General features: G+C 33.5%; 1 protein-coding gene across 3 annotated transcripts in view; it reads right to left on the bottom strand.

The window, feature by feature from the left end:
- The window catches only part of ASCC3 (activating signal cointegrator 1 complex subunit 3), a 324,300-nt gene that overhangs the window by 166,885 nt on the left and 140,716 nt on the right, over window positions 1-16,699 (bottom strand). For all 3 annotated transcript variants that reach the window (XM_059941507.1, XM_059941508.1, XM_059941509.1), the window contains exons 11-13: window positions 15,025-15,189; window positions 5,959-6,135; window positions 3,239-3,310 (exon numbers count right to left, since the gene is read on the bottom strand). In XM_059941507.1, the coding sequence (XP_059797490.1) occupies window positions 3,239-3,310; window positions 5,959-6,135; window positions 15,025-15,189 (414 nt within the window). The remainder of the gene's footprint in view (window positions 1-3,238; window positions 3,311-5,958; window positions 6,136-15,024; window positions 15,190-16,699) is intronic.

The raw sequence follows: 16,699 nt of genomic DNA, 5'->3' as shown, positions 1-16,699 counted from the left end.
CAATAGTATTTCCTTACAACCCAATCTTACGTAGTACGACCTGTTCTACTGGTACACAAAGCCTAAAAAAAAACACTGCGTAGAACACAAATTTTTAAATTATAACATCTTTAAGCTAAGATGTTCATTTACATGTTATTCCTTCTATGTATGGTTCTGTCATATTTTGAGGTAGGGAAAATAGAGAAACTATAGGGATAACGGAGAAAAAAGGATAGAAAATTAAGGGAGTAAAATGCATTTTAAGAAATGGAAGGACATACACCAACAGAAACTCTCTCTGAGTGATAGAATTCACAGTGATTTTCTTCCCCTCATTTTTGTTTTTTTTTCCCCTCATTTTCATTTTTTGGTGTACCCAAGTGTTAAATTTGTTTACACTCTTTTATCGGTCACCCTCTTTTATACTAATCGTATTTTATATTAAACATTTTAAAGATACGATTACAGAGGCTAAAGATCACATATGAAGCAAAAGCACTGGGAAGAACGGGTTTTTCTAATTGAAAGTTAAGTGCATACCCAAAGCAAAGCATGAACAATATGGTATGTAAAACATGAGCTTTTGTAATCATGATTTAGAGGTAATTGTTGCTACCTAAGAAAAAAATTTCACTGGTAAAACACCACTGTGTCTTATATAACTTAAAACTGTAAAACAAATTCAAAATGGCAAACACACATCAGATCATAACCTTACATCACACTACTTGATGCTATTCAGAAGAACATGGCATACATTTAATAAAATCCTTTGTAGGTCTGCTATGACAACGAGATATTATAACCCATTCGGAATGCATTATAGAATCATGTGGTAAGACCACGAAATATGGCCATTTGAGCCATAATCCTATTTTAGGGAATTTACCCTAAGTAAACGTTTCAACAGAAAAAATAATAGGCAGGAAGATGATCATTATAGCAGCACTATTTTTAATCACAGAAAGTTGCAAACATTTAAAGCACTCAGTAACGGAGGAATAACCAATAATAAGAGGAACAGCAAATGTCAACTTAATGGCAAAGTGGCAGTGTAAATTTCTGAAGATGCTGTGGGCTTTTATCAACACGGACTTGTATTGCAATCCTGGTGCGACCTTTTACTAGCTGTATGACCTTGAGAAGCTGCTTAACATGTCGTAGGTTCATTTTCTCTTTTAACAAAAGGAGATTTAATGCTTATGTCAGAAGATTGTGAAGATTAAAAGTCCGAAGTGACTTACATGGCATCTGAAACTTAGAACCTGAATAAAAACTCCCTTCTCTCTATTACAGACATTAAAATTGTGAAGACCACGTAGAAACAATGAAAAATCTTTAGTATTCATTAAGGAAAACAGTGAATATAAAACTGTATATACAGTGTAATTATAATTTAGCAATGGACTGTAGCTAGTAATTAAAATTAAGTTTGAATGAGCAAAATTAAAAGCTACATGTGCAAATGGATAAAAAAAAAAAAAGACCAGCAGGACATGTATAAAAATTAAAATGATAATGTTGAAATGGTAAAATAATAGTGGAACTATGAAAATTTTCCTTAATATTGTTATTTTTACCATTAAAAAAAGTAAATAGATATGTAGGTATGTCTAGAGAACTGAAGAAAGTCCTACTTTTATGGAAAACAAACATCATCACTAATCACTGAAAGAGAAACTGGGAGACCTGCCACCTAAACCCTACTTCTTATGGCAGAGAACCTGAAAAGGACCATGCTTATCCTGCTCCATTCTTGTTTCGGGAGAGGGATGTAAGCCCGGATCTGGACAGGAATTCTGATACCGAAGTGTTTCAGTGGGTTCTTAAACTGTAACCACACTTTACAGAGTCACCCACAGTGCATTTTTAGCCAGACAAAAGTGTAAGGGAAGGAGACAGCTTGGTGGTCCTTAAAAGGCTGGCACTGGTGGATACTATGACATGCACACAAAAGGTGGGAGGTAATGCCTGTGTGCAACTTCTGCCTCATCTTTGCACACTCTTCATTTCCGGGTTCCTCCTGCCCTACAGCAGCCGGCCCCCGACCGCCTGAAGCCTCCCCTGGCGTTTCCCAACCTAGTCTGTCCTTTCTAAACAGGAACCAGCACTGTGAACCTAGCTCTCCATCTCAACTTTGGTCTGAATGTACTACTACAAGTGCCTGCCCTATGGCAGTTTTCATTTCGAAAAGTAATGCAATGGATGGATTCACACTAAGAATGAAAGGGCTGGCAGTGAGATCTAATCTCTACTGACCAAACACCCCCAGCCAGCATCTGAACTTTGTAAACCATGATTTCTAGAGGGACATGTTAGCCCCTGTAACAGTGAGAGAATGAACTATGCCAGAAGAGGAAGAGGATATAATCTTCCTAGGATTCTTTAAATTACATTTTCCTGGACTTTTACCTACCTACATTACAAGATACAACTGCTACATTTCCCAACATTCAGGAATAAGGATGCATTCCATTTTTTAAAGACATATTTTATAACATAAGATTATATGGAGAAAGGCTGAGTAGTTTAATAAATACTGATATTGCAATTACACTCCTTGGTATTTACCCAAAGGAACAGAAAACGTATGTCCACATAAAACCTGTCCACAGCTGTTATGTACACATAAACTGTGGTACATCCAGACAATGGAATATTATTCAGTGCTAAAAAGAATAAGCTATCAAGCCATGAAAAGACAGGGAGGTACCTCAAATACACATTGTGAAAGAAACCAATCTGAAAAGACTACACACATCATTCCACTTTTTTTTTTTTAACAATCTTGATTGGAGCATCTTGAACTTTGAAGTTTAAAAGTGCTTACTATCCAAACAATATGAAAATTTATTATATATATTTCAATTGCTACTACTTCAAGAAAACAGTAAGAATAATATAGCATTTAAATGTTTTACATTATGTAAGTAAATTAAAATTTTTGATGTGTGAGAGAAGGTTGGTGCTGTAAAATAAATAAAGAAGCAACCTGAAATGTAAAGGATGAAATTCTTCTTTCTCTTATCTATTTAATAAAAGTGGCAAACAAAACAGCATGATCTATCAATACTGGAATGATAATATTACCTATGAATATTTTATGACTTATATGGCTACCCAGTGGGCTAAAAAATTACTAAGAAATAAAACCTGTGAATCATTATCTCAGAATTGAAGAACATTTTTAAGAGCATAAAAATTAATAATTTTAATCATTAAGCGTTCTCTAAAAACAGGATAAAATAATATGTACCTGGTGTCCAGCCTTTACTTGCTTCAAAACACTTTCATAACATACTTCATCCATGTTATTCAACTGTTGCACCTTAAAGTTTTTAAAACATGAAAAATAACAAATGAGCAATTATAAACTTCTTAACCACAAAGGAAACTTTGACGCATCTCCTTTTACTTTCAGACTAGCCAGAATGCAGAAACAACAAATGCAATATCAACACCTGATATATAATAACCCAATCGGAAATAGACACAATATAATTAAAAAATACAAATAAAATACCTCATGCAATACTTTCAGCGTACTAGCTTTATAAGAATGCAGGTTTTTTAAAGACTAAGTTTAAGAATAATATTCTAGTTAGAGATATCTTAAAATATTTTTAAAGTTCTTTTCACTGCTTTCCCCAGAGAAGCCCATTCTTCAGACTGTTTTTCTTCTATTTCAGTCTATGAAACTATACATAGAGCTTTCCTGTGTAATTCTCAAAATCACCGGAATATTACCAGTAGAATATCATGGCATATAAAGCTAAAATGTAAGGAAACATACTATTTCTGTAATGTATATGGAGTTTGGTAGATATTTTTCTACAGAAACATTTTCCAGATTAATTGGAAATTTAACATCAAATTAATGAATTTTAAAAAGGTCTCATTTTCCCTATTAATGATGAGACAGCTTCCAACCAAAAAGGTAAGGTAGTTACCTCAAAGAGTAGGCATGTGACACAGCCTGCATCTCTCTATTTAACATTTATTAAGAGTCTGGAGGGGATGAAAATGTTACACATCTGAAATGACTATAATTTAGATTTTTTGTTTTAATAAAGGAAACACTTTTAACATTCTTGAACTCTTATGACTTATAGTGATTAAGTAAGATGAGATAATCACAAGACAATTTACTCTCCATTAATGATTGGAAAACAAAAAACAAAAAACAAAAACTCCTCCGAACAAAACTCTCAGTAATTTTTTTGGTGAATTTTGGATTGAGCTCTGGTCAAAGTCATTATTTCAAATTAGATGTGTCATGGACACCATTCTCCTATTTTGTGTTCTTCCACAGCAACTGAATCACATCATGAGCTTCTGAATGAAACTCTCAGAAATCTACAAGGATTTCTTACTATAAGAAATGACAAATTAACAACGGTTAGAATATATTAAACAACACCCTGGGGAAATTCTTGTTACCAACTGTGTATGTCAGCTGAGTGTAAAACTAATACATTTTAGTAAGACAAAAATGCATATTTATAACTAATATATATAATTAATTTACTACTTACACTGTGTAAGATTTGTAAAAATATTTTTTAAATTTTGCCAAATTTTTAAACCTTCAAAATAATTAGGACAGTTCAACATCTTGCACCATTCCTTTTGTGATTACAATGCTAACATATTGTGGTGATAAGTACATTGAAGTTAATTAGCTTTAAGTGATTTACCAACTTCTATGATGAAATTAAAAGAAAATAAGTTTTAAGACCCCTGACAAGCATCTGAAAACACTTTCTTCTCTATATCTTTCTGTGAGAACCATCTGCTATCATTTAAATTATAAGTTGAAAGAACAATCTAATGTTATAAACAGCTCTACATCTGTTCTAATGATACATTAAAATAAACTAAATAATCAAATATATATTAAGATATGGCTGAAAAAAACAAGCAGCAAGTAACACTGAAAAGCCCTTGAAACAATGAAGGTAAAAGATGCGTATCATAACTATTACCATATCATGAGCTGTCCTTCTATGTATATATCTGAAATGGCTCCCCACAATTCTAAACATACCTTACTTTTATGCAATGCAGACGGAGCATATTAACTGTTGCAGTGACATTGGCTTCTAGTATTTTCTAAGCTGAGTATTTTATTTATAATACTGTAGGCTAAAAATGATCCTGTTTTACCAATAAAATTGTTTTTGGACAAAAGTAATGTAATACACTAAAGACAAAGGTTGACATAGTAACACATGATTCTATCCTGTTTTCTTTTATAAAGAGGTCATATGGCCCGTGAATCTTCTCCTAAAACTATTTCTTCCACAGGGGGGAAAAAGTGTCATTAAACAGAATGATAAACATGTAAATTTTAAGCAAAATATTCCTTCATGACATTATAAAAGCCTAAAATAAGCACCCTGATAATGCAAATGGTACATGGTAATACTATTTAAGGAATTAGATAAACAGACTTTTTAAATCATTGCAAAGAATTTCAGAAATGCCACTTATGTATATAATTAATATGATAGTTATACAATATTATAAGTTAAATAGAGCCCCTCTTTTAATAGTTGCTATCATGAAATTATTTTTCTATTGCATATAAGGTATTACTTATTTTAGATTAATAATATTATATCATGATATATTTTACTGACTTAACTAAAGTCTTTCATTATTTCACATTGGCCTTCAACCCTATCAAATTAACTTTTTGAAACATATTCTTATATATAACTTGTGTTCTTAGCTGAGAATACAAAATATACACTGATAATAGCAATGCAAACTACTACAAGCAGCTTTTAGAGCAGGAGACATTCTACTACATATAGCTGAGGAAGTGTGCTTGATTTTTTTTTCTAGGCTGTGATATTTGTAATGTGACTGAAATGGTCTTCTGGAGTCTCTAACCTCAAACAAGTATTAAACAATACATCAACAAAAATATTTCTGGAAAAGAAAAGTATAGGTTTTAAAACAAATGTTTACCTTATTTGCACTTTTAACCCCCAGAAATGTCTGTCCAAGAGGAACAGGTCGAAAGCGGCCATCAAAGTAGAAAAGTCCAATGCAGGGATTAACGTGTAAAAACGTAGCAACGTCGAGGTAGTTGGGTAAGGTTGCAGAGAGTCCAAGAATTCTTATCATACTCTGTGTGGATTCAACCTATAGGGGTTATTTTAATTAACATATGACATAGATTCAACCCATCTGGATTTGTACTAAATTTAAAATAAGTTTTAGTAGTATAAAGGATGAAATAGTCACAATAAAATAAGATCACTGAAGAAATTGAGAATAACAACATATAGTCTAAAAGACAGATAATGTGGAAAAAAAAACTGGCCTAAATCTGGCATGTGGAATGATATAAAGTGATTAAAAGTGTAATTTTAGTATATTTTCTGAACTGGAAAATTCTATTAGTTAAATGGTTTCTTCTGTTTTGTTTTTTTCCCCCCTAAAAATTTAACAAGGCAAGTGACATGTGTTAGGTTTTAGTGTAAGCTTTACCACTTTATAATTTCAGGTGTTAAAAGTATATGCTCTTTATTCTCAAGTTCAATAATTTCAAATTCATTTTAAACACAAAAACACAGAAGTCTGAAATAATTAAGGCAGATTCTTCTAGTGTTTCACAAATTTAAATTTAAAATGATATACTGTATAAGGGAGAGTTTGTGTGGAACAACAGCCAAAACTTGGGGGAAGAAAATCACAAACTACTCAAAGAATGTCCTAAGCTGCATTATTTGTGTTTACTGCTGGGGTGTAATATTCTAATTTTGTTGCTGAACTCTGCTGAAAACATCAATTAATTTGTTCGCCAATCATTTACTAAGCTTTTAATGACGGGCACAAAGCTAGGAGAGCAGGGGTTTAAGAGTCTGTAAAACTTACAATAAAACACTGTAATGTGTCCCATTAATAGTAGCACCTTCTAAAAACTGTGAGAACAATGAAGAGAGATCACTAATTGAGCTCGGGTAAGTCAGGGAAGGCACGCAGAGGTGACAGTTGTTGGTGCTCTAAGAGAGCGGCTAGGACCTGCCAGGTAGGCCAGGAAGAATGGTGTTTAAGGTACTGTACTTAGCAACACTAACGGCACGAGCTAGAAATGCAGAAGTGTAGAAATGATCGTGAGAAATCTCGCATGCCAAGGAGTTTCCCCATTTTACTGCTGATGAGCACACGACACTATTCCATTCTCTTTCAATTACGTTTTTATGATGATAGCTGATAGTATTCTCATCGTTTTCCATTTCTAAACGTTTTTAAAATATCTTTATCCTTTTTAATTTTGTTTACTCATAGGTTTTCTACTTATTTGTGATTGGATTTGTTATGTTTCTTTATTTTACTTTTTTAAAACCTAGCTTTTACTTTTTTAAAAATATAGAAGGATTCTAGCTAATAAATCTAATTCTATTGGTTTCCTAGTTTGTATTTAATTTTTTTTCAACTGTATTATTTTTCCACTTTTTTAGAACATTCTGTTTAAAATTACCCAACATTTAAAATTTAATAATTAACTTACTATAGTCCCAACATTCCTGTTTCATTTGAGTATAATTCAAACTCTGAATTATAAACTCTGTCTGTACTTAATAAACTTTCATTATTTTCTAATAATAGTGTTGTCACTCTCTCTTTCCCTTCCTTCCTTTCATGATCACTTACTGAGCTCTCAGTGTCAGAAGACTATTCTTTCAAATGGTTGGGTTTTATATCTTCAATTTATCAAATACAAAAGTGTAGAATGTATGTACATATATATGTGTTTGTATATACATATGCATATATAGATATGTATGTGTGAGTGTATATAGTTTTGTTTTACCATATAGAATTTATTTCTAAATTTCTATTGTATTTTGTAAAGACTATGATCTTTTCAATTTCTGCTTTGAGAAAATGTCCCATGGAGACCTAAGATGAACATAATTTGTCTATTTTTAGGGTATACAATTCTTTGTGCTTGACCACTTTATGACATTAATTATATTATTCAAATTCTCTATATTTTATATTTACAATACAGGAAGTTAAGCATTTGCCAAGAGAAAGTATTACTTTCATCACATAAAAACTTCCCATTTTAAATTAAGATGCCAAATGTTGCTAAAGGGAACAGTCCAGGACCATTCACAGCTAAGCCCTAGGGGTCCTGCAGAAGTATGGGGGCATTCTGCAGCCCCATGCGCCTATAATATCCCTTCTATCTGGGTTTTCAAATCCCACATGCTTTCATATTTTTCTATACTAGGCTTTCATGTAAAAGTTTGATTTAAAAAAGCGTTTCTTACCTGGGAAAAAGTTTGAAAACCTCTGATGTGATTTTTAAAAGTACACAAGACTTGGAATGAATTTGGTAAGTTAATTAACCTTCGACCAAATTCCTTTATGAGAGAATGCATATAAAAAAATTCTCAATCTTTAACAAAAGACTATACAATATTATTTTTTTTTAAATATAGGAACTTTTAAGTAATTCTCACCTTCTTGCTATCATAAGTAAAATAAGGGGATTCACGGGATATACTTACTTGGGCAAATATTTTAACTATTTTTTCAGTTTTTATGTCTCTCTTATTTACATCTAATTGTAGTCAAAATTTGCTTGCACCACGCTGGTATCTTCAAGTTATTATACCTAAGTGAGCAGCTCCCAATGTCGGATTTCTCCTTGGATATTTCTATACAATGCATATATGGGCTGGGAAAGTCCAAGGGCCTGAGTTCACTCCCTCACACAAATATTATTTACAGGCACTTAGAGAGGCCCTGTGCCTTCCAAACTCATTCTGTAAGTAGGACAAAAATGAATCTGCTTACTCACTGTTATGGGTTCTATCTGGGCTTCTTTGAGGACTAAATAAAACACTACCTATGAGATATACATATGGCTCCCAAACCAAACCCAACCCAAACAAGGGAACCCATGACCCGACATCTTATTTAAGAAATCTCCTTTACATGCTATGATTAGAATCCTTTACAGTAATTAGAATGATACTTTTAATTATACCATAGTTCTATTTCCTATTGGTGGTGATGTGAAAAGATATGAAGGTGATTTTTAGTTTTAAAATCATTCAACACAAAAGTCATTGAGTATATTTTTAAGGACTTTTGATGTTAAATACATGATACCTTGCAAACACTAGAGATATTTTTCTGCTAAAGCCCCATTTTAAAACATCTGTATTTTTTAATCTAAAAAAAATCATATCATTCTCAACACAGATAAGCCTGTATGAGAAATATATTCTTTTAAATATGGATAATTTGGAAATTTATGTCTTAAACCACATCTCAAAACTCTATACACTATACAGTTATCTGAAAATATTAATAGTTGAAAGCTATAAAAAATTAACATTTTACAGTTTCTTCTTTATCATTAGCCCAAAAACTAGGCAGTAAATTTTTTATAGCGTTTTCCCTCACATGAAATCTAAGTTTGGACAAAGTCTATTCACTGAAAGTAAATTTAGTTATGACAACTAATGTTAGTTCAATGTTGTTAAATATAACAGATTAGGGCTTCATTACACTTTTTTATTTTCCAAATTTCTTTCACTCATGCCAAGTATGTTGTGAATTTAGTCCCTAGTACCACCATGCAACTTCAGAACCTGAACAGAATCTACACTGCATTAGAATAGCTACCTATGGTGTGTCTATGTTAGTTACAAATTGTTGAAGTGCCATGTAAAGCACTGCCATCTACTGGGAATGTCTGGTAATCACAAGGAACAAACAAAAAGGAACTTTGCTTTTTCTAAAAATATTTATGAGCACTGCACTAAGCTAATACACTGGAAATATGAGAAGAATCATATAGATCATTCCGTTAAGGAGATTAAAATCTAGTGAGAGACACAGATAAAGACAGAATTACCTATAGTTAAGTTGTGAAATTATAAGGAAGACTGTGACGAGTGCTAAAAACGTGCAAAGAAAGGGAGTACAGAGGGAACACAGAAAAGGTGTAATTCATTCTGAGTGGTAAACTAGGAAACACTTCATAGAAGAAGTGATATTTGGCAGACTCAAAAGAATAGTAAGTTTTCAACAGATGGACGTGTGGAGCAATAATATGTAATTTTGCATTTACAACCCTTCGTCTCATAACTAACAATACACTCTGACGTAAGTAAGATTAGTTTTACCTCTGAAAGAGGGCCAATGGCATTGGAAAAAAAGTGGGAAAGGAATAAATGGTTTTGTGTGGCTGGAACCTACATCAGCTAAGGAATATGATGGAGAAGTTAAAATTAGATAAATAGGTCAGGGCTTCAGTAGTGTTTAACGTCCAGCTAAAGTATTTAAACATTTTTCTTAAGATAACAAACACCAAGTCATCAAAGGTTTATAAGTATAGTAAGTGATAAACTATACAATTGGAATTTGGCTATATTATGAAGAAGCCAATGTGCAGGATGAATTAATACATATTTACATATTATATATCCATATTACATACAATGTATTATATATTCCTATATCATATGTTAACATGATATGTTTATAATTATACTACATATGTAATAAACAAACCTATAATATATAATTTTTATATATTTTACTTCACATAGTTTATAAACTATATATAGAAAATTATACTATTATACATTCATAATTTACAAAATATTTATAAATTTATAACGAATGCTTCAAAGTACATATGGTACATAATGTGTGTGTGTCTGTGTACATATGTACAGAAAGCATCAGCAGCAGGCCTGCAATCTATTTTCTCTCTCAACTGGGAATGCTCAAGAAAGAAAGATGCCCTGGTCAAATCCCCTTGTAAACATGCTAATGACAGACCTCCTGGCAAATGTACTAATGGTATTTACTTGACCCCCAATGTTCTATAGTTGCAGGAAAGCTTTATCTTTGTAATGCTTTTAGCTGATGGACATGGTCTCTCTAGGTGGCTCAATGCAAACAAACCAGGAATGTATGGACTTATGTGGCCTGGCTCCCTGAAAAGATCACTAAGCTATGTTACGTATCAAGGTATCAAATCAAAACATCTCATGATTGGGAAGTATCACCTTGGGAAACAGTACCTTTTGTTAACCACGAATCTCACTTTACCCAATACACTAATCATAGGCACTGTTTTGTATATCAATTCTACCTCGATAAAGCTGTTAAAAATTTTTTTTAAAAATCCCATGATCAAAATAGGTCTCTTTTGTGTAAATGATGCCCTGCATGCTTCTTTTCGAGACCTCACAAGTAAACTCTGTGCCAGAGCAGATCCACCGTGGCAAGAAAGGAGAACAGTGATGGCAGTGGCAGACCTCTCCATGCTTCACCTTTGTCTCACAACTACCTGTATTATTGACATTATTCTTAAGTTGGGTATTAGCTAAAACCTCTGATTTCTGTGTGTCTACTTTGAATATTTCAATGCTTTGTGTTTTAGGTATGTGCATCTGTGCATGTGCATGCACATATTTTTATATGGTAAAAAGTGAACATGTCCTAAAGAGTCCTCTAATTCCATCCCTACTATAAAACCACTTCTACAGCTTGTTGCATATGCTTCCACATCTATGCACCCTACTCTACCCCAGCTTAAAAATCTAAATGTAAGCAAGAACTTCATTTGTTAACTATATCCACTGCACCTAGAACTGTGTAGCCAGCACATAGCAGGTAGCTAATAAATGTTCACTAAAGGAGTGAATGAGAATATAAATATATTGCGTTTTTTTTCTTTACACAAATGGGATTGTGCTGTATACTGTGTCTTTTCAATGAGAATATAACATGGATATCTTTTAAACCCGGTTCATATAGCTCTACCTCGTTCTTTTTAAAGACTGCATAGTGGCATTTTATTTTATGAATTAATGGAATCTATTAAACCATTTCTTCTTTTGTTGGACAGTTGGGTTGTTTCCAACATATTTTGCACTAACAAGAAAGCGTCAGTGAATACTGGTGTTACTATATCTATGTGTCTGTGCTATTATTTCCATAGGTTAGATTTCTAGAAGTAAAAACACAGTTTAGTGAGCATTTTCAAATTACATTCTTTTTCACTTTTGCCAATCTATGTAAGAGAAATGTCTCATGTTGATTTGGATTCCTTTTAAGCATCTTTTCTATGATTTTCAGAATTTTTATTTCTACTGTAAAGTGCTTTTTCCAAATTTTTAAAAAACATATTTCTTACCAGTTTACAATAACCTTTTAATTTTAAAGGACATTTAAGCTTTATTTTATGTGCTACAAATAATTTCTATTATTCTGTCTTACATTTGAACTTTTTGGAGGTATCTTTACTGGTCAGAAGTTTTTAAGAGTTACATATCCAAATGCGCCACATGTTTCCTTTGTAACCTTTGGAGTTTTGCATATTGCTTAGAGCTTCTCCACCTCAAGGTTATTTTTTAAATGCTCTTTTATATTTTCTTTAATGCACTGAGTTTTGTTTGGTATAGCTAAATCATTAATTCATCCAGAATTTTATGTTGGATTTACCAGATGAAAGCACATTATTTTAAAACATTTGAAAATGCAATATGAACTTCCTCAAATTTTGTACTCCCTTCATATTAAATTCCCATACCTAGTTCTGGATGAGAGCTATTCAGGATACGAAATATAAAAGAACTGACACCTAACTAGTCATTGGGGCGAAGGTGAGTGTTAAGGAAGAAGGAACAATTGAGTGTGACTCCCACACACTCAATTTGGGCTTGAGAATCAAATAGACTGTGATGCCATATATAAATAGGGAGGGAAGATGGCAGAGTTTCTGACGTGTTAAAGCAAGAGATGTCTATGGGATATCAAAGTAGAAACATATAACTGTGTTTGGATAGGAGTAGAAGTCAGCGGGGAGATTTGGACTACATGCAGAGATTTAAGTGACACAGGCACAGAAGTGTTATTTTCCCAGGGTAAATATTTAGAATAAAAAAAAGAAGATGGCAAGTGACCAGAGTCCTGTGTTGGAAGAGGTCACTGAGAGGATGTGACCGCCAATTAATCTGCAAGCTGGACCTTGTCAATCAGAGGATCCTCACCCCCTTTGCTGTCCTAGGAATATGCATTCCGCTTGCCTTCCCTGAGCTAGAAGCTTCCCCGAGGACGCAGCCTTGAGACAGCAATGTGGTGTTGAGACCATCTGGACAGTACATGTGACTGAAGTCAGTTAAGGCCTCTATATACAGTTAAGGCAGGTGTAGAGGTCGACTGATCTTGCAGTTGCCCAAGACAAGCCTCAAAAGTAAGTTCCCTTGCTTATTAAAACTGTCACCTACCAATCTGGAGTGGTCTGCCTCTTTTTTCAGTTCTCTCCTTGCTCTCTGTGTACAAAGCCAGTTTGCAAACCAACATCGTGGAGAATGTAAACATTTCAAGGGTGAGAAAAGGAGAGAGCAAGGGAACCTGAGAAAGAGCAGCTAAGTAGGTGACAAAAAAATCAAGAAAAGAAAATCAAGGCAGGGTGGCATCATGGAGTCCAAGAGAAAAGAGTTTCAATTCTGAAGAAATAATGAGTTATATACTGGTTAAAAACCAAAAAACAAAAAAACTTTTTATGACTTATGCTGGAGCAATAACCAGACCACAGTTGTTTGGAAATCAAAAGGGAAACTGAATACAGATTAATATTTCCAGAAGCTGAGTGGTAAAAACAGCTTTACTAAGCAGAAGTTATTGGAGCAGGATAGTTTGAGGGAGGCGTTTTGGTAAAGATGGGTGGGACTCTGCAATTCTTTAAAGCTGAAGGCACAGTGCTCACAGAGAAGGAGAAGTCAAAGACCCAGGAAAAAGAAAAGGGATAACTTACAGAGTGAAAGGAATGGAGTCCAAGACAAGGGGACAGGGGGCCTCTAACTAAAGGATGAGGGATGGAAGGATGAGGATAGATTTGGGAAGGGGTTTGAGGCTTTTGCTGGGTGGTGGGGAGGTTTTTTCTGGATGCAAACTGAGGGAGTTCAACCACGAAGGCCTGTGTTTCCACTCAGTAAAAAGTATTGTCTTCTAAGAATGAGGCACGACAGGGTGGGAAAGGAGGGAGGAGTCTGGTGAAGCTTGGAAAAAAGAAGGAAAGCTGCTCCGAAGTTACAGGATAAATCCCAACGATTCAGGTGAATTCAGAGTCTACCAATGTGTAGTGACCTTAGTCTCCACCACCCCTGTGTGATCTCAGCTAGTGTTTAGCAATCTGACTGGAGGGAAACATACTGTTCAGTTGACTCATGATTGGAATTTTGCCAGGGAGTCAGGGGATAAATAAGTTAAGGCTATTGACAAAAGAAAAAACTGGTCATGGAGTCTTGGCTATTTCAGAACGAAAATAAAGCCAGGAGAATATGGATCAGAGACAATAACAGATGAGAAGTCAAGGAATTAGAGTTCTTGATTATGTTAAAAAACTAGTGTTCATCTACTGCCTTTACATGTACAATCTACCAACAAACATCATTTTAATAGTCACGGGTACTTTAAGATATCTTTTCACTTAATGAAAAGAGGGGTGACAGAAAACAATCACAGATCATCGATGAATTTACCAATTTTGATTTGGACAATTTATGAGTAACCACAAAGGTCCAAAACTAGAGACAACAAGTACACGTCCCTTTTAAAAAATAACAATTAAGATTATGCACATTAGGAGATATTTCATTTTATCTAGTATATTAAGGAAAATATAAATCATTTTCAATGGGGGGAGAGGTCAGGCATGGAGAGAAATGGATGAATAATTAATATTCTCCTATGTTCTACCACATTTTAATACTGCTTAGTCAAAGTTACATTTAGCTTTAAAACACAGGTTGCGAATAGAAGTTTTCCTGTATTTATTTTGGTTAATTTAAAGAGAGTTCAATAACATAAGACCTGGGAGGAAGAAAGATAGGGTACTTTTAACATAAAAATGAAATAGCTGAAGGTTTCTCCCTACGAAAATTATCTTTATCCCCATGAACAATACATACTAATATTTCTTTGAATGTTACATTTAAGTTTAAAAACTTATCCCTCAAAATAAGCTTACAAATAACTTCCCCTTACCTGACGTAAAGTACGTGCCACTATGCTTTCTAATACTGGTCCTCTATCTTCATGAAGTAAATGAACTTCATCAAGAATAAGAAGCTTTACAATTTGGGAAAGAGCTACGTCCCCAACACTCTTTCTTGTCACTACATCCCATTTTTCTGGTGTGGTCACAAGCATCTATAAGACAAGAAAAGATAAATTAAAAAGGGGAAAGAGGTCACATATTATTTAAACTTCCACTGTGTTATTCAAAAAGAAATATGATTGACCACCTATATACAGATCAAATAAAGTGTTACAAATATCCCAGAATGATATCTGATTCGCTGTAGACAACAGTCACTTCTCTTTAAGTTGTGATATTAAGCAGTTACTCATTAAAACTCAGTAAAGGTAGTCTGTCAGTAAATTGTAGCGTGAAGTGTACAAAATACACAAGCTTACTTAAAATGTGTCTTACAATGTAAGAAACCAAATGACACTATCTTTTAAACAAGTGTGTACTGATAATGGCTTTTACTTGAAAAGGGACAAAAATAAGTGAATTAAGCACTAAAAGGAAATGAAAAGGAAACCAAGGATCCACTCTAGGAATGGTTACCTGTTTATACTTTTCCAAATTTGGAGGAAGCTTTACTATTGACACACAGTTTTTAAAAACTACCCTTTAATATCAACTAGTATATGCAGAACTTTATACTAAAAAACAACACATATACTACAGCATAACTGGCACAAAATAGCAACACAAACAATGAGTCACCGGAGATCCAGGGTACTAAGAGCAGGAGGTAAGCCCAGGGTACTTATGTAAAGTTCTTAGAAGAGACCATTTGACATGAGCTGTGATTATAAATCTATTTGCTTTCTACATATTGAATCGTTTCTGTCCCCTAAAAGCATACTATCGCAGAGAAAAAGAAAAGCTTAATAAACTTCTACTACAGTAATACTGAACTAGGAAATAAGCCCTTATATAACTCAAAGAACACATGAGGTAACAAATCAAAACCAAAGCTTTTCTTATCCAGTATATCAGCTTATAGAGACTGATGACAATCAAAACTCACTATGCTTTGAAGAGTGAAGAGGTTAAGGGGGTCAGATTGTTCTCAACATTTTTGTTGTTACCTCAGGTCTGTTTTTGAAGTCGCTTATGGCAATGATGATAATCTTATTTTTTCAGATTGCAAATGATGTATAATTCTTAACAAATGCATAATCCAAGTTTGTCAATATAACCTGTTGCATTATTAGAGATATCACTGCTATCATTTTGAAATGAACTATATCAACCACAAAATTTAGCCGTTGTACTTTGACGTAACATTAATTAGTGAACTATAATGAAATAGATTAAGGCATTCGTATCTAAGGTGTGAAATACTACAAATCCAAAGCTACTTAGTTAATTTGCTAAAGCCAAATGGCAATGTTGAGATCACATCAAATTTTACATTTAAAAAAATGCTTTGGAATTAAGTATAAACAGATGTATAATGAATTTTAAGATCTAAAATGGGTTGAAACATTCAGTATGCATTAATTAACATCTCTTTTATACTCCAATAACTTAAATGGAACTTCTACTTTGAAAAATGACAAATTTAAAATAACCCAAGATATATCATTATAAATATACCCAGGGATCACTTACTAACAACCCTTTCACTAAAAGTCCTAAAAA

This window comes from Balaenoptera ricei, chromosome 12 (genome assembly GCF_028023285.1).
Source record: "Balaenoptera ricei isolate mBalRic1 chromosome 12, mBalRic1.hap2, whole genome shotgun sequence".
Classification (NCBI taxonomy): Eukaryota; Metazoa; Chordata; class Mammalia; order Artiodactyla; family Balaenopteridae; genus Balaenoptera; species Balaenoptera ricei.
This window is presented reverse-complemented; position numbering and strand designations above follow the sequence as displayed.